The 18107-nt window shown below is 47.2% G+C and overlaps 1 protein-coding gene across 5 annotated transcripts in view; it reads left to right on the top strand.

Moving 5' to 3' along the window:
• The first annotated feature begins 2296 nt into the window (after positions 1-2296).
• Positions 2297-18107, top strand: part of EML4 (EMAP like 4) — a 163030-nt gene continuing 147219 nt past the window's right edge. For all 5 annotated transcript variants that reach the window (XM_055816123.1, XM_055816127.1, XM_055816126.1 and 2 more), the window contains exon 1: positions 2297-2638. In XM_055816123.1, the coding sequence (XP_055672098.1) occupies positions 2545-2638 (94 nt within the window). In that variant the 5' untranslated portion in view covers positions 2297-2544. The remainder of the gene's footprint in view (positions 2639-18107) is intronic.

Raw genomic sequence — 18107 nt, 5'->3', positions numbered from 1 at the left:
GCTTTAAGCATCTTGAAAACCTGGCCTGAGGCAAGTAATAAATGGGGAGTGGAGAGATAGGACTGGAGGTGTAGTGCCTTGTTGTTCTTGCTTTTGTTTGTAAAATGAAGCGTTTAAAAGGGAATTTTTACTGGACTGACTGCAGCACTTATTTGCAGTAGCTAAAAGACCATGGAAGTCTATACAGAGCCATCCTACAGCAACAGACCCCATGAGCTGATAGGAAGTCTAATACCTGCTAGTAATTAAGGCCAGAACTTAGTGGCTAATGATGTCCCATTTATAGCAGATTGATTGAAAGGCATCTCTTTTGACAAGACTACAGGATGTAGGAAGACAGATTATTTATGTAGTTTGCAGGCGGCCACACTCACATTCATTGCTGTGGCAGATGTTCAGTAAAATTTTCTGGAAAATCTGGTGGAGATTAGGTTTTGATGAAAAATTTCAAGGCATTTTCCTCTAACGTGAGCAAGGATAAACCCCTCTGGGTTATTTTATATTGCACATCAGCAAGATAATGACACTTTTGCTTAAGCAGATGGAAGGTGCTGGGGAAGTGTGTGCTGCATCAGGTCTGTGCTGCTCTCCAGCACCACATTTCTCCCCACTCCTGTTCAACAACATCCACGGTCATTAAAGGACATGGCTGCTGTAGTGGGTTTGCATGGCGAGGTTGTTTTGGTAACGGAGGGGGCTGCAGGGGTGGCTTCTGTGAGAAGATGCCAGAAGCTTCCCACCATGTCCAAAGGGGCCAATGCCAGCTGGCTCCAAGATGGACCCACTGCTGGCTGAGGCCGAGCCCATCTGTGACAGTGGTAGTGCCTCTGGGATACCATATTAAGAAGAAAAAAAAAAAGATAATCTGTGCCAGTGTGAGAGCAACCGCTCTGCAGCCCCCCAGGTCGGTGCAGGACGGGGGGCAGGAGGGGCTCCAGGCACCGGCGCAGAGATGCCCCGGCAGCCCGCGGTGGAGCCCACGGTGGGGCAGGCTGTGCCCTCAGCCCATGGAGGTCAGCGGGAGCAGATCCCCACCTGCAGCCGGGGAGGACCCCACGCCAGGGCAGGGGGTGCCCAAAGGAGGCTGTGACCCCGTGGGAAGCCCACGCTGGAGCAGGCTCCTGGCAGGACCCGTGGCCCCATGGAGAGAGGTGGACACACGCTGGAGCAGTCTGCTCCTGAAGGTCGGCACTGCGTGGGAGGGACCCACACTGGAGAGGGGAAGAGTGTGAGGAGGAAGGAGCAGCCGAAATGATGTGTGATGAACTGACCTCACCCCGCATTCCCTGTGCCACTCAGGGAAGATGCAAAGAAATCAGGAATTAAGCCCAGGAAGAAGGGAGGGGTGGGGGGAATGTGTTTTTTTCTGATTTGGATGCTAATAAACTCATTTTCCCCAAGCTGAATCTGTTTTGTGTGTGACAGTAATTGCTGAGTGATCCCCCGGCCCCTGGGCTGAGCTGGGGAGTGACAGAGCCACTTTGGTGGGCACCTGGTGCCCAGCCAGGGCCAGCCCAGCCCAGCCCCAAGTGCCAGGGCCGTGCTGGGGAGGCGATGGCCTGTCTGCCTGTGCAGCCACAGCACCAGCACTTGAGCGCGTTGCAGGGAAGTGCTTGCAGCAGGGCAGGGTGTTGCAATGGGGACGCAGGTTTTCCTGACCAGAGAGAAAAGCAATGCCTCGCAAAACTTGGTGGTGTTGCCTAACACGCGAAACGCTCTCGGCTGAGGCATGAGATGGTAGGCAGCATGGCTGACTTGAATTTCTGGTTCTGCTTTCTCTTTTCCCTCGTCATCAAGCACATGGCTGGCAGTTGCAGGAGGCAGCCGGGTGGCTGGTGGCGGGAGAGCGCCGGTACGCGGCTCCGAGCAGCCCGAGGGTGCGGAACTGACAGTTCCTCTGGCTCGGCGTTAAGCAGGGGCAGCTTCCCCAAACTAGTGTGACCCAACGTTCGTGCGTTAATCGAAGCACGTCTCCGGTGTGAGGGCTGGGATCATTATATTAAGCCGCCCCATTAACCCTCCCGCAAGCTGCCCCGCGTAGCGGCTCCAGGGCGCAAACCGAGCGTGGTGCCCGCGGGCGAGGAGCGGGGCCGGGCACCGGCGCCCCCGGCCGAAAGCTGCGCTCGGCGCCCGCCGCCCCGGGGGCCTTTCGCGCGCCGCGCCCCGCGCTGGGGCTGCGGGCCGGGGGCTGCCCGCCGGCGGGGCCGGGGCCGGGGCCGGGGCCGGGCCGCCCGCGGGGGAAGCGGCGGGTGCCAGCGCGGGCGGAGTCGGAAGCACGACAGCACGGGGCGCTGGGGCGGCGCTGGCGGCGGCGGGAGGAGCTCGGCACTAGCGGCTGTGCTGGGGTCGCGGCGCAGGGACGGAGCCGGGCAGCGCCGCCGCCGGCCCCGCAGCAGCAGCAGCAGCGGGAGGTGGAGGAGGAGCAGCCGCCGGAGCCGCCTCCTGCCGCCGCCGCCGAGCGCGGGGAGCTGCCGCCGCCGCTGCCCCGGGCGGCTCATGAGCGCCGGGCTGCGGCGCTGCCGCCTGCCGCCTCGCCGCGGGTGAATGAACCTGTCCCGGCCGGCGTCGGCGGCTTCGCCTCGGACTGCGGCGCCGGTCTCCCCCCCCCGCAAAATGGACGGTTTCGCCGGGAGTTTGGGTAAGCGGCGGCGGGAAGCGTGAGGGGAGCGGGCGGGACGGGACGGGACGGGGCGGCGTGCCGGGGGCTGCGCGGGGCGCGCACCTGCGGCCGGCGGGGGGTCCGGGCCGTTCCGAGCCGTGCCGCGCCGTGCCGCGGGGGCTGCCCGGGGACGCGGTGCCGGCCGGGCCGGTGCGCGCAAACGCCGCCCGTGCGGCGGCGGGCGGGGAGGGGAGGGGAGGGGATGCCAGTGCGGAATCTGGTCAGCTTCAAACCATCTGTTGCGAGCGCTCCGGCTGCACTTGCCTCCTTTGTTCTTTCCTCGCCGTGGGCTTGCGCTTCCCCGGAGTTAGTTGCTTGGGCTGTTGCTTTTCGTTGGTGCTTTTTAATTTTATTTTGAAATTACTGTCATGTTTTCCCTTTTCCCCTCTGGCTGCGGGGGCGGGCGGGCGCAGCGGGCCCGGGTGCCGCAGCGGGGGAGCCCCGGGAGCGCCCTGGCGGCGGGGAGCGGCGGGGCTGGGCTCGTGTCCCCCCGCCGTGCCCGGGCTCGTGTCCCCCCCGCCGTGCCCGGGCTCGTGTCCCCCCGCCGTGCCCGCCCGCCGCGGAAGTGCGGAGCGGCGGGGGACCAGCGCCTTCCCGGTGGCCGCGCATCCGTTCGTGTGCCCGGGGAGCCCTCCCGGCCCCCGCGGCGTCAGGCGCCTCTGCTTGCAGCTGTGGGGGGATCGCAAACATTTACTGCTCGTTTATCCCAGTGTTCCCAGAAAACGGCCGGGCTGCGTTCTCCGCAGTTCTGCGGAGGCAGGCTGCGGCAAATTGTCAGCGGTTTCTTTAGGCAGAATTACTTCGCCAGCCCACTTTCTGAATGATGCGGAGGACGGGCTGCGCGGCGTATGCAGTCGTCCCGATTAAAAGCGTGAGCCGCAAGTGTCGCCAGATGCCGGGGCTGTATAGCCCGCGCGTTCCGGCGTATGTTCCGCAGATGACAGGGTGCCCGGGCGCTGCGCGCGTGCCTACCTGCGCGCCTCCCCCGCCGGCCGCGCGCTCCCAGCGCTCCGCAGCCGCTGCGCGATCCGCCGCGCGCCCTCTCCCCTAGCAGAAGAAATCCGTGACTCTAAAAATCAGATTAATTTATTTTTACGGCACTCCTGTGAAATCTGTAATAATAGCGAATAGTTCTCAAATTTCTGGAAAAATTGACTCGTTTAAATACTGGCGAGCGTGATCCTAACCTTTCAGGTTTTCAAAATGTCAACTCCAGCATTTTGGGCACCTGTCCAAGCCAAACTGGTGCACCGTAATTAACAGTACGCTTTGGTAGTTTGGCTCTTTGCCTGACACACTCTCCTTGCTTAAGTAACTTCCACGGTCATTTAATATCCGACAATCAAAAAGTGACACAGGGAGGAATTGTAGGGGTTCTGTGCCCGGTTTTCAGAGGGGAGCTTGTGCCTGTGGGTGACAGATGCAAATGTGCCACGGTTAATATTAATGAACCTCTTTACCCAGTAGCGGAACTGATCACCGTATCAAAGGGCACCGATATTGCTTTTAACGCCCGGAGTATTTGCCCCGCTGAGGTGGATGTTTAGAATAACTGTTTTCTGTTGGAAGTGGAAAAAACCCCTAATTATTTTGAAATAATAAAGCATCATTTCTCCTGTGCGGAGCTTGCTCCCTGAGCGATGGCGTGGGCTGGCCGGGTGGCCCAGCACCTTGCGCTGGTGCAGGGATGGAGGGGTGATGGGCGCTTTGGAGCATCCCGCTGGTCTTATTAAGGGAGGCTCCATCTGGGCCTTTAATTTGTTTCACTGTTTGGTCAGGAAGGCACCGTGGTTTTATTAGAATTTAATGAGGATTAAGCTCAGCTCAACCTTTTGAACTGTGTATCGTGATATTCACTGTTAGTTGGCCTTTGATTTTGCTTTTATGGCGAGCACTGATGCGCAGTGGTTTTCTGGGCTTGGGCTGAGGGGAGGGCATTCCCAGAATCCGTGGCTTTGAAGTACACGACTTTCTTGTTCTCAGGTTTGAATCGTTTTGCTTAGTCCTCTTTGTATTTATAATCACTTGTTGGTTGCTCTAGCTGCTAACAAGCCTGTAGTGTCTGTCCACGACGGTGTGTGAATTGTTCTGAGATAATTTTTTTTTTAAAACATCTCTAATTAAAATCTAATGGCTTGAATTTAATTAGCTGTCTGCTAAGTGTCTTTTAGGAAGGCCATAAATTAATGTAATTTAGAATGAAATGTAAAAATTAATTGAAATTATTGTTGGCAAAACTGTGCTATCTGTGTATGTGCATGCTCAACCAGTCAAGCGAGCTTATTAGAGAGCAAGTTGTCCTTTTAATGCCTCCTGTCATTATCTGGAAGGCAAAATGTTATTACAGATTGTGCCCTCCAGCACAGGCAGAAATACCTTCTTACATGTCTTGCAGTTGAAAATACTTTACGCAGCTGTTTTCTTTTGGCTTCCACACTGAAATTTTTATGAGAATAAAAAGATGAAAGAAACTATTTTATATGTAATTTAGAAAATTCTTTTGGTTATTGGTTTAGTAAATGCTTATGCAGCACTCAAGAGTATGCAACTACTGTATACAGTAAAAAATCTCTGTATTATGAGTTAACTTGTACAGCTGAAATAGATGTTGATTTACTTTTTTGATAAAACACAGAGTTATTTCACATTTGCTGGGACTTCAGTATCTTTTTGAATATCACCAGCAGCAAAGTGAGTATCACCACCAGCATTTATTTGCCCCAAGTAGGAGAGTCGTACCTTACATTTGAGCATTCCCCACGCGACTAATGTCAGAGGTCTCAATGGATTTTGGCCAGCTGCTTTTTCAGATGCATCCCTCGAAGTGAAAGAATGTGCTTCTGAATGGGAACAAGAGGCCCAGGAACTTGGACGGAGCACCTAGGCTCCTGCCTTGCGCCTTTGCCGAGACAGGAGCACAGCATGGGTGTCTGGCTCTGGCTCTGCCAAGTTCTCTCGCGGCAGCATCTTCAGGGAAAAGAAAACACTGTTAATTCTACCAAAAGAATCAAGCTTTGAGTTCTACCAAAAAAACCCACCAACCCCCCCCCCCCAAAAAAAAAAAAAGGGCAGGCTAACCAGAAAGCCCATGTGGGACATAGTACAGCCAAGGCTGCCGGTAAGGGTCGTCCCGCTGTAGCCCTCTCCCTTTGTCCTGCGCTACTGCCCTGCATCATTTCCACCCTCACACTGCTGCTTGTGAGCCCGTGGTCAGCTGGTTCGGAGATGCCCATCAGAGGGCTGCAAGACTGTAGAAGACCAATGGTTTTGCAAACAGGAATTTTGATTTTTACGTGTCATCGTGGAGTATATCGGTTTACAGCCTTCCTGCCTGCCCCAGCTGTTTCCGTGGTTTTCTGCCGAAATTGGCTTTTTAGAGGGTAGGAGAAGCGTGTGGGGCAGGGGGAGGGAAGTGGTAGGAGTCCTCAGCTGGCGGTAGGTGGGATGGTGGCAGTGTGTGTTGTTGGCAGCTCTTAGGTGGCCCTCTTAAGCTGTTTGTTTATCTCAGTTTCTGTAAGGTTAATTGGCTAAGGTATGAGATCTACTAGGTTTAGGCTGATGAAGAGTAAGCTGTGACTGGCTGCCTGGGGCTGGTGAGGGGTGCTCCTTGGTGGACAGTTTTCCATTGCTTTTAGCTGTTGCATTGTTTTCCCTGCCTCTGCTAATTGAGTTCTGTAACAATAACTCATTGTAAACAAAGATATGGAAGCATTCATCAGATTATGTTAAAAAATGACTACAACCGTTTCCAAGTTTGTCACCAGTGTATGATGATAACATGGTATAAAGCATTTCAATAGAACTCTCTCCAGCGATGAGGTCTGTGGCACAATAATAACTCATAAAAATAAATGAAGTCTCAATTTCTGAGTTCTAGCTGTGGTTTTTGTGCAGCTGTGCAGGACGTCCTGAAGCTTATAAGTAGTCTTTACTGAAAAATTCTCTTATGATTGAAAATATTTTCATGGAAAAAACAAAATCAATCTTCTCTTGAGGTCTTGGGCAAGCAGAATAATTTAGGTTGTTTTTTTTAAAGAGTAGTTGAGCTTATGCATTTTTTTTCAGAGAAGCAGAAGACAAAGGAGAGCTGTAATGACTAATTGGAGACCAGCGTTTTGCTCTGTTGTTGATGTTATTGGAGGAAGAACTGGAGAAATAATAAAAGAATCATTTTTTCATTGTATGTAGGATCTACATACTGTTCTGTCACTGTATATATACTACTGCTAACTGCAGTATATGTACCAGCTACTTACTGGAGGGGTGGCATGTGGGTCAGTTCCTAATTATTCCCCTCTCCCCCGTTTCTTTTACTACATATTGTATAAAAGTTGTTGGGAAAAGTTCCTGTTCCACAGGTGTGTCTGGTCTGCATCGTGTAGCTGCTGGGGAGGTGACGTGGGTGCGGGCTGCTGCTCTGCGCTGGAAGAGCCAGCAGAGCCTGTTGAGCCCCCTCATGGCTTTGCTAAACCCCAGTCAGTGGTCTCCTCTGGAGCCCCCAGCGATGGGCGGGCAGGTACGCTGGAGGGGCCAGGGGAGCTGGAGCTGAGGAGCTGGTGGTGCTCGGAGCCTGGGGAGCATGTGTGCATCATGATTCATCTCTGGCTGGGTTCAGTACCGAGAAATGCGAGCATGTGGAATGACTGGCTACAGCAAGCTGGGGTATTTGTCATTTATTTGGGCTAGAATGTGAAGTTTTATGGTTGCCCGTCTAGACTGCAGAAGCGGCAGTGGTGCTGCAGAGCGATTGCTCATCACCAGGGCCAGTTCAGCTCGGTCTGCGGGGCGCTGCTCGTGGGGTTGCTGTGTGCTATTGTCAGTGTGCTGGTCTTCTGAAAAATAAAAACTTTGGCAGGATGTCAGTCTCTCTTGCCTGAGAAGGATGGCCTTGGTTGGTGCCAGGGATGATTAAACTATAGCAGCAAGGAGAACAGGCTGTTTGCTTTAGAAACGCGGCGGTGGCCCACCTTTTGCTGCAGGGGTCTCTACTTAACGGGCAGCGAGGAGGAACCCTTTGCTCTGTAGCCAGCTGAGAAGCAAAGGATCGTGTATTTACAAAACAATCTTTTTTTTTTTTTTTTTTTTTTTTGCACAGAGCAATTGGCAATATTTGGCCTGGTTGTGAGTAACACTCTTACTTTTAAAAACAAAAAAAGAAACAATCCCAAACACAGCATTCTCTAATAGAGAGACTCTCTTCTTAGTCCTCTAGAAAGGCTTTTAATGCCTGGGATGCTGAGAAGAATTTTTGGCCTCACAGTGTGTTTTTCATACTCTTTTTAACTGAATATTTTTGATATGGGAAGTACAGTTATTTGACACAATTTTCTCTTGCCTGAAGAGCCTACTCTGAAAGGATATTTTTTCTTCTGTGCTTCATATTGTGAAGCATGTAAGAGGGAAAAAAAATGGTGAAGAGCAGTGCTCTTACAAGCCCTCTGAAGCATGGTTTTGTTTTGTAAGCAGCATTATGTTGCTAATTGTGCTGTTAGTAACATACAGGGAGAGCTCTATGTCACTCCTTGCTCTGCAGAGTAGCAGCTTCCCTTCTTGGTGTGGTTTCTGTCAATTATCGAGGTTTATTTTCCCTTCTCTGTTTAGGTCCTTGCTAAATCTAATCCTTAATGAATGTAATTTTAAGGCCAAGAATGTTATTCCTGCTTTACCCACACATAATGTAATAGGAAGGGCGCTAGAGCATAATTAATTTTATAGCACGTGGCATGTATGATGACAGTGCAAGTCTCTGCTCTTCTGGTGTTGAGCATTTCTAGTAGGAACGTGCTTCTGTTCGGGAGATGAGAATCACCTGATAAACAACAACTCAAAAGCTTCCCTACTTTCCTTTTCAAGTAATATTTTTATAGTTAGTTACGAGCTCAGGTGAAGCCACTGCTTGCCTCGTTTTTCCTCTCTGTAAACAAGTGAGCACAGGCACCAACAGTTTAAAGAGGAATTGTTTGCTTTCATCTGCTTGTTGAAACGGATACAGAATTTTGGTTTTCTAGGCTTTTCTGTCATTGGGTGCTGAAGGATGGGTACCTGGAAACACCACGTGGTGAGGTGCAAGCTCTTCTTGAGAGTTTTGAGTCGACTTCAGGAAACAGACATGAACTCAGATTTAGGAAGGCTGTGCTCGCGGGGCAGTTTGCAGCCTGAGCCGATAGTTCAGACAGTGGAAGTAAATGGGTGGTGCTGTATGTGGGGTGGGATGCGAAGGGAGAGACACCACAGTCATTAAAGGCCTGAGCTTATTGCTAAATCTTGGAACATCCAGAATGTTTTTTCTCTTCTGGTATTGCCCCCCTCCCCTTTTTTAATTATTATTTTTTTCTTTTTGCTCAGTGTTGTAAATAGTACATACCATCAGTGAGTACTGCAATCTTCTTAAGCTTTCTGCTCTAAGACTTCTTACTGGGTTGGAAAAACTAGGTTTTTTTATTAGGTTTTTGATTGTTTTGCCTCTCAGTTGTCTCTTCTGCTCATCATCAATAGTTTCAGCCTAATGTTTACTAAATATAGCTATGTCTTGATCTTTTAACTGCTGGTTTCACAATTACTCTCCTGACTTTTTAATGTCTGTACTGCTCGACTTTGCATGACAGTACTGTTCCTTGGGAAGGACAACTTTTTTTTTTTTAGCAAGCTGGAGAATCCAGTTTCTTTCTTTGGTTGATGGTCTACGCTGCCTTTCTGCCCCATTTAGTGATGTGGATTGTGTGCTCTCACAGCTTTCAGGCCAGACACTTTTCAGTGCAAATTTGTCTTACTGTAGAAGTAGTCTTTTTGTATTTAAATATATTTTCTTTAGCTTTCTGGGGCTGTTTGTACATGAGTGACATGCATAATACAAGTGCAGTGGAAGGGACAAGAGTGGAAGCAACACAGCTGTGCTCTATAAACAGTTAAATATTTGGGAGAGGTACAACTACCTTGGATTTCAGATGTTGTATTAAATTAAAAAGAAATACTTATTGTTGTCTCTCGCCTGATCCTGTCTTGTTTCACTGAAACTCAGCTTGTGGCTGTGAATGCAGTGCTCCAGCCGGGAGTCAGTTCCCACTTCTCCTGCCAGTTTCTTTGGGCTTTAAAAAAAGGGGGGGGGGGGGGGGGGGGGGGGGGGGGCACTGAAACCAAACTGTTTTATGTTTGAATGTATTTTGGATTTGTGTAAACAGTTTTAATGCATCAAGCTAAATTGGCAGGCTTTCGTAATCCTCTGGGAAAATTGGGAGTTTGAAACCCAGTGGATAAATTAAAGTCACAAATGCTTCTAAGCCCCAGATTTGGCTCCCTACAGGGACGCTGTAAATTAGTTAGGCCTAGAAATGTGGTTTAGCTAAAGTAAATGAAAATACTTTTTCATGAGAACTTTATAATTTTAAAGACAGAAGAGTTGGATTTCTTTATTCTGAGTTGAGGACACAAAAACAAGAAAATGGCTATTAACAAGAGAAATTTATCGTTGCTGTCCAAACACAAGAGGTAATGATTTCATCACTTTTTATGGTTTTTAATGAAATTATGACATGAGGGTAGTAGAAACGGGTTTAAAATGCTTGATTTCAGTCAGCAGCTGAGGTAAGCAAGCCCTCACATGCGTGATGGCTAAATTAGCAATCCCAAATATACATAAAATGAATGGTAGAACTATTAGCTTGCTTACAGTTTATTGTATGTTACATTTTTTCCTCTTTTGAGAACAAAAGGAAAATGTCGCTTTTACGTCAGGGTTCTGACAAGCTTTGCGCCCAGCGCTGTGCAGAACAACAGCAGTAGGATGGGCTGTAGTTTGTTTCCTTCCCCCTTATTCAAGACCACAAGCAGACCATGCCATTTTCTCAGGAGGTTTCCTGTTGTGTGTGTTATATGGATCTTGAGTTAATTAGACCTCTGAGTTTCAGTGGCAAGTTCCGTTTAAGAACGGCAGAATAAAGCCTGGTCTTGCAGGTTCCGTTTTTGAGGATGGACGTCACCTCCCCAAACTAAGCAGTTCTTTTAGACTTTTTATTATACATCTTACAGTACCTCTGGCTTTTACAACTAATAGACAGACTTTAGAGTGGCTTTGGATTGTAGACGTAATCCTTTAGGTAGGGCACGGCTGACCGAATTCCTTTCCAGGAGCAGTGGATACTGGAAACCTGACTGTGTGGAATGGAAAGAGAAGTGTTGCTGTTAGAGATTTTCTCATACATCTCTAGTGTGATGTAGGTGTGGTGAAATCTTGCTTTTGAGTTGGAGCAGTTCTGAGATGAGTGCTCCACATGTACATCTGGGCTTCCCTGGGAGCAAAGTCCACTTCAGATGTGTTAATGTGTGTTAGAACTGTGACGGTTTGGGGTTTTTTTTTGGATGCAGTTTGACTGAATGGAATTTCAGGAGAGCGTACCTAAAAATGTGCTGCTTGGTGTCTCCAAAGAGAGGTGTGGAAAGAAGGAACCTTGAGTGGTAGGAACTGTAAATTAAACTTTTTCAGTTGCAAGATTCAGAGACGTGGCGATACTTACGTCTGCATAGTATCACTTGACTTTTTTTTAAACAAGAGCTCTTAACAAGGAGAAAATTACAACTTTGTTTAGCTATGAAATCCTGCATTGAACTGCTGTCGCCTGCTCTCCCAGCATGTACTGTGCAAATGCCATCAGAGGGATCTAGCAGGAAATCGGTGGTTTGTGTGGCTGTCATGCTTGCTCTCTGAACTCTGAATGTGTCCGTTAAAGTCATGAGGCAAGGGGGACAACAATAACCAGCAGCTCAAACTTTTTTTTTTTCCTAATAGGATAAGCATGAAAGAGCTCAGAGTCCTGTTGGCAGGTTTGCAATAGCTGCAATAAGCGCTGCTGTGAGATGGTTTTAGTCTCGGCATGCAGCGGGATAGGTGATGGGGAGGATTTCTGCGTGCCTGTTTTCTGAACACTTAACATGTGGGATGGCGTTTTTCCATGAAAATGATCTGATGTATTTAAGAAAGTTGACTTCTTGGCAGTGCTGTTCCCCAGATTTGGATTTGTTGCTGTATTTTGTATAATCTGTGACCATTGTATTTTCTTGAAGATGCCCAGAGGGGTGAAGGCTTGGTTAGGATGGGGTAAGGCAGCAGTTAGGTTTTGACCGTGCTAACAGCCTGCTTGGTTTTTTGCCTGCCCCAGTTCTTGAAGTGAATCCTCAGTAGAGGAGTGAATGTATAATTACTGTGAATATGTAAGTTGCTTTTGGAAGTAGACACAGTGAAATGCTTAGGAGCTTGATTTATTTGAGTTTATTCTTTACTGTAAAGAACCAGAGTAGTAAGGCCATTCATTTAGCCAGTGTAGACTTGATGATGGTATTCCTGATGTAAATGTGGTTTTCTTAAAGTATTATTTTTTAATTAAAAATGTGTTAGGGGAGATGCTGTATCTGTTAACACTTTTATTTTACATTGTTTTAACGTCTTTTTAATAGGCTGGATCTGCAAAACTAGTGTAGCTTGGGCAAGTGTTTAGCCTGAAGCTAAAAAATACTTGAAATCTTGTTCTGAGTTTGGTACATGTGTTTGTTTTCCAGAAAGCTTCCCGAGGGATATATGTATTTTCTGCAGCATCCCTCCCGGCTTGTTTTCCTTTTGTTTCTCACCCGGGTACCAGAAATCTGCTGTAGCTGACGTGGCTGAGGACTCTATTTCGGACAGGCCAGGTTAGAGGGAGTAGCAACTGCAAAAAGACACCATGTTGGTGCAGGGTTTATGGTGAAAGTGGTAGACTGAACGTGTAGTGTGGGGAGTGGTGATGAGGACAGATCCAGTAAGGCAGGGTAATACAGGTATTCATATAATTCCTCATGACTTCAGGTTCTGCCTAGCAGCATAATATTCTTTAATTCTGTAACTAAACCTGTGTTTTCTGGCTTTGGTAATCTAGCAGAGCTGTGTCCTCCAATTTGTATTGTTGGTTTGTTTGTGGTTGGGCTTTTAAAATCTTTTTTCCCCAAGGTAGAGTATTTAGCCTTCATTTATACTTCTTTCAGTTCTGTTTGATTTTTAAAATCCTATGAACATCCACATATGATTGGTATTGTGAAGTGATTGGAAGCTGTAGCTGTGAGTGTTTGGTGGCTTTAAATGAAGAGGTAGGAGATTTGAGATTTTCAGAGTAGCTTTAAAAAGGAAATTGCTTGTTTTCCTGTTAAACATAGAGGAAAATGGGTATTGGGTATAGTAGTAGAAAACCGTAAGCAAATCAGATTCTTGGGCAAAAACTTTTTCTTTTTTTAGTACTTGATCTGGCTTACTAGTGTTCCATGAGAAATGCAGTATGGCACCATTCCTGTGCTCTTTGCTAGCACAAATGGGTGGTCAGATGCAAGCATTGAATAGGTGTGTATCCATATCTATTACTGCTCGTGTGCCTCTTCAGTTCTGGAGGTGAACGTGCTCACCAAGTGGGACCAGTCCGGCTGGGTGGCTGGGATGCTCTGTGGATCGTAAGCTAAGGAGTGTCATGGTGTGGGACTGCAGTACCATGGAGGAACAAGGATACAGAAATTAATCAGCCCGGTTCTCTTGTGTGTGAGGGAGTTGGGAACTGCTGGGTCAGGAGCTCTGGTCTCATCCCGTGGTGGGCTTGGTAGGAAATGATTGCAGACCCCAAGTGCGGCAGAGCCTCAGGTGGGGCATCTCCAGAATCTACCCAGCACCTCAGTCAGTAATTATGGTACAAATTGATACACATTTGATTTGAAAACTTCCAAAGTGCAGAGAATCCAAGTAATTTCTGTGTGGGATTAACATCAGGCCTCAAGCTTTTCCATGACAGCTGATTTAGTGTAAAGGAAATAGATCAGGGCTTGCAATCTGCAAATTTATAAACTCTGATGTTTAGAACAACCGCAGCCAAGAACTGAAAACCAATCTGATTTTATTCATGATGTGGAAAAGTACATATTAGAAGTTACTGTTTAATCATAGAATGGTTTGGGTTGGAAGGGACATTAAAGATCATCAAGTTTCAAGCCCCCTGCCACGGGCAGGGACACCTTGCACTAGATCAGGTTGCTTAAAGCCTCATCCAGTGACAAATTTAAATCTAAAATAGACTTCAGTTTTTCATTTTTAGACGCCAGATCTGTATATGTTAATAAGTATTAGTTATTTAAATGTTGTGGACGCAAGCTTTTGTTTTAAGATGCATTGTATGGAAAGTACCTGTTTTTAGTTGGTAACAGTGCAGATACACCCAGTGAGTTGCTTAAAGACTTTAGGGTAATCAAAGTCTGACTGATTATATGTGCTAGCATTGGAGAGAGGAAGTGGGAAAGATGCTAATGCAGGTGAAGGGAGTTAAATATTCCAGGTAATCTGCATCAATTACTTCTTTAGAACTGTTAAGTACATAGTGTGTATGGCACAAGAGGAAAAAGAACCCTCCTGTCCTGGTCTTTTGAGCATGACACTTCCATATCTTTAGATTTAATATGTGCAGGAGTCCCACCTGTGAGAGGGGGTAGCTCTTGTGACGCTGTTGTGTGCCCTTCTGGGCTTGCAGACAAACAGCTTTGTCACTGTGGGTCCTGCCATGACTTTGCGTGTGTTTTGGATGGTTTTTTTTAAAGATAAACTTGACGTGTGGTTCTACTTTTCACTGTTGCTGTTCAAGTAGAGAAATTAGATCCTGTGCTTTGGTGCATCTGTAAACAGCCTACTAAAACCTCTATTTAAAAACTATTTCCTACTGAAATCCTAACCCTACTTGGCTTTTCTGTTTCTTTGTCTGTGCCAGGCCAGCAATGTGATGTATGACATCAACATGCTAGTTTCCACTTACCTGATTCTGTGTGCCCTTTCACAGTAAAACTGCTGACCCTTTCCCCAAGGAAGAGCTTAGAGCTGTGGTCCAGGTGGCTGTGTTGCTTTGTGTCCCTGTTGGAAGCTGAATTCCAGCCCCGTGAGAACCAGGGTGGAGGCTGGCTCGAATTCATAGGAGATGCTGCGGTCCTTCTGCAGCGGAACCCACAAAAGGCACTTGTGAACCTTGAAGAAGTGCTGAGGATGCTGGCAGGAAAATGAAATACATGTGCAGGGTCTGTGAATGTATTGCCACAGTAACTTTGGTGCATCGGATTGGCAGTTGTTACCGATCTCTGATCTCGGTGTATTGCAGAATGGTTTCTTCTGAGTTGCGTATCTTGGTTTGCATTAGTAAACACAGGTTGCTTTTTCATTGGGATAATTTGTCAGCGAATTGTATGTTATTGGGCGGGATTTCAGCTGGCATCCTATTGTCTGAACTGCGATGAGAGGTCTTTTTTAACATAAAGTCATCCGAGCCTTGAACAGATTTTTGATCATTCCTTTTGTGTGTGTGCACCAAGCTTGTGGCTCTGCTGCAAAAGTGTTTGTAGCTGTGTAGAGTGTTTAATTGGAATTTTAATAGTCAAGCGTTGAAGTGGCCATTGGACTCAAGCATGAAGAATGTAAGCTGTTTAATACTGTGTGAAGGTATTGCAAAACACGTGGATGCGAAGATGGCGAACGGTGCAAGTAGCAAGCAGCGTCTCTTTCTGTGTACCTGTGGAAAACCTCGTACGTGACCTGTCCCGGAGTGTGGCTGGAGCTGTGCGTGTGGAGGCTCTGGGCTGCTGGATGAGTGCTGCTGTACGTCTCTGCTCCGGACCCGGGGTGCTCGCCTGGGACCGGCAAGGAATTGTTTTGTGAGAGGGAGGAAGTTGCTCAGTGCGTTGAGCAAGAGAGTGTCTCTGGACGAAGTACGAACGCGCAGCAGCCCCTCCCCAGGGATTGCTCAGCATTTTTTCCTGTTGCTGTTACAGGGGGCTCAGACCATTGATACCCATCTGTTTCCTCCTATTTATTTGTCAGATCTTCCTCTTTTAAGTGGTACTGCAAGGCTGGGCCACCAAGAGTTAAACATCTGTCCTTTAACATATTTATGGGTTGTAAACTATGCATTTGAAATTCTGGCTGTGCTGAAGTCCAGAATAATAAGACCAAAAAATGTCCTGTTAGTGCTGATGGTGCAGATTTCACTTTCTGTGTCCCTGCCCTGCAGAAGACCCTGCTTCTGTCCTTGTCCTCCTGCAGCCTGGTGGCCTCTCCTGTCCCTGCTGGCCCCAGTGGCGCTGAGCATGGCTCCGCTGCCCTGAGCCTTGCCCGTGCGGGGTGGGGGCTGGGGAAGAGTAAAGAGGGAAGGTGGTCTGAACGCCAGGTAGGACTTGACTGACTTGATCATCCTCCCTTCTACCCCCCCAGCATACCTAAATACAGTGATCTGAAACCTTCAGAAATATGAAAATGAGAACAGGTGTTCGTGTGCTCTCTGGATATCGGTTTGGTTATTGCCTGGCTAAGTAATAGAGGTGTGTGTGTAGGTGTATTTGCTAATATGCTTTTAATTATCTGCATTTACGTAATTATTTGCACTAGAAATTTCAATTTCCTGTTTCTATAGCTATAGCTGCTTTACCAGCAAAAGGGCTTTAACTTGGCTGTTGGTTTTGTGAATTAATGGCAACATTTGCTGTTTGCTTTTTATAGACCACAGAGGGACATTTTTTCAAAGCTATAGGTAAAACAACAAAGGGAATTGCAAGAAAGCAAAAGGGAATTGACAAGAAAGCATGCACAGAGTGTTTGCAGCATATAACGTGTATTTATTGGTATGTGCAGATTTGTGTTTGATAGGGTCACTTCCATCTGCCTTTCAGCCTTTAGTTGAAGTTAATTTAAACAGATATGTTTTGAATGGGTTTTGTTTCTAGAACTAAATTTCCAGACTCTGGTGTGTGCATGTATACACACACCCTGGTTTTATTTAAAGGGCCTGAAGTCTGACCTTTTCTAGCTCATAACTGAACATTTCAAAGAATGTCGTTAGAGTTTGTTCTGAACCTGGTAATATCTTACAGTTTCAGCATCATCTACTACAGGGCTTTTTGACTTCTACAGAAACTGCGTAAAATCGTTACAAAGTGTTCCTATAATCTCATTCTTCAGTTGAAACATTTCTATTATGTTATATAGCCCTACTTTCAGGTACTTTATGATTAATAAATATTTTAGTTTCTTTTCAATATTACCGGGTCTTGATTATGTCATGCATTGCAGTATATATTTTGGTTTTGCAAAACTTTAAGCTAGCTTTGAAGTAGCTTTTTTCCTCTTTGCTATATTGCTATTTACAAGTCTTTTGCATACAATATATGGATTAAAACTCAAATACCATCAAAGTTAAACTAATGGGCAAGTAAAAGAAGATAGAAATCTTTTCTAGAAGGAAGTAGTGACTTGCCTAAGATGAACAAGAAGCTACATTTGGCAGACAACTCTTCTGTACTATCCTATGATCTGTGTATGTATTTTTAGAAGAAAAATGGGTAGGGTTGATGTCATATAAGAGTTGCCCCTCTTCACTCTTCTTCATGAGCCTAATTACCCTGGGATGTTCTGGACTCTTGAGTGGCAGTACTGGCTGAACAGCCTTGGGTACCGGCTTCTGCTTTTGAGCTGCATCATTCTCTGCTGTGGAACAGGGGTGCAGAAATCACCATTCCATAGCAATTTTAATCATCTGTTTCATCGGCTTTGATGTGTAGGTGTTAGTGTCCCCTCTTCTGTGCAGTGCATAGTACGTGTTGTATCCAGTGTTTTCCTCCAAGCTCCATGATGACTGTAGCTGGTTGGTGACCTTAAGCCACATGCTACCCATGGGCACCATCCTGCTGGGAGGCAGAGCTGGGTCCCCACTGGAGTTTGGGGTAACCTGTCTGGGGGAGAACCCTTCGCGCAAGATGAAAACCATCGCTGCAGCTGTTTGCTAATCCCACTGCACATGTGGTCCTGAGCAGTGCCTAGGGAAGCTGGAGATGGGCGGTGTGACAGCAGAGACCTAAGTGTGCTTGCATGAAACAGGGGTAGTGTTAATCATCAGGTATTAAGTGCAGTTAAGGCTTGCTGTGAACAAGCAGCATATTGTAGTAGGGAAGGAGAAGGCAGATATCTGCCCCTGGAAGAAAGGCCTCTAAATCAGGGGCTGTGGGAGCCACCCTGGTCTACCCTGGGCAGTGTCACAGGGATGCTGACAAGCTGGAGCAGTGCTCTGCAGAGCATGCCCTCTCTCTTCCTGTTGTGTTAGGCTGCCATAATATGTGCTCCTCACGATAAATGCCTAGGTTGTCCAACCCTATATAATTCTGTAGAACTTGCTCTCCCTGGCCCTTGAGTATCTATATGGATGTTTAATGTGGTTTTTTGTTTCTTTGTTTGTGTGTTAAACTTTCGTTTCTTGGAAAATACTGTTTTCTGGTTTTCACTGACTGCTATTGAACTTCAAGTTTTTGCCGAAAGTTTATTGAGGTGGGTCTTGAGTATTTTTGCTGTTTTTAGAAGCTGCACTCTGATCCCCCAAGAGGAGGTGGGGAAAGGTGCTGGTCATCCTGCTGGTATACTTTGCAG

Source organism: Falco peregrinus, chromosome 11, assembly GCF_023634155.1.
Source record: "Falco peregrinus isolate bFalPer1 chromosome 11, bFalPer1.pri, whole genome shotgun sequence".
In the NCBI taxonomy this organism is placed as follows: domain Eukaryota; kingdom Metazoa; phylum Chordata; class Aves; order Falconiformes; family Falconidae; genus Falco; species Falco peregrinus.
Note: the sequence above shows the minus strand (reverse complement) of the source record. Positions and strands in the feature narration are given on the sequence as shown.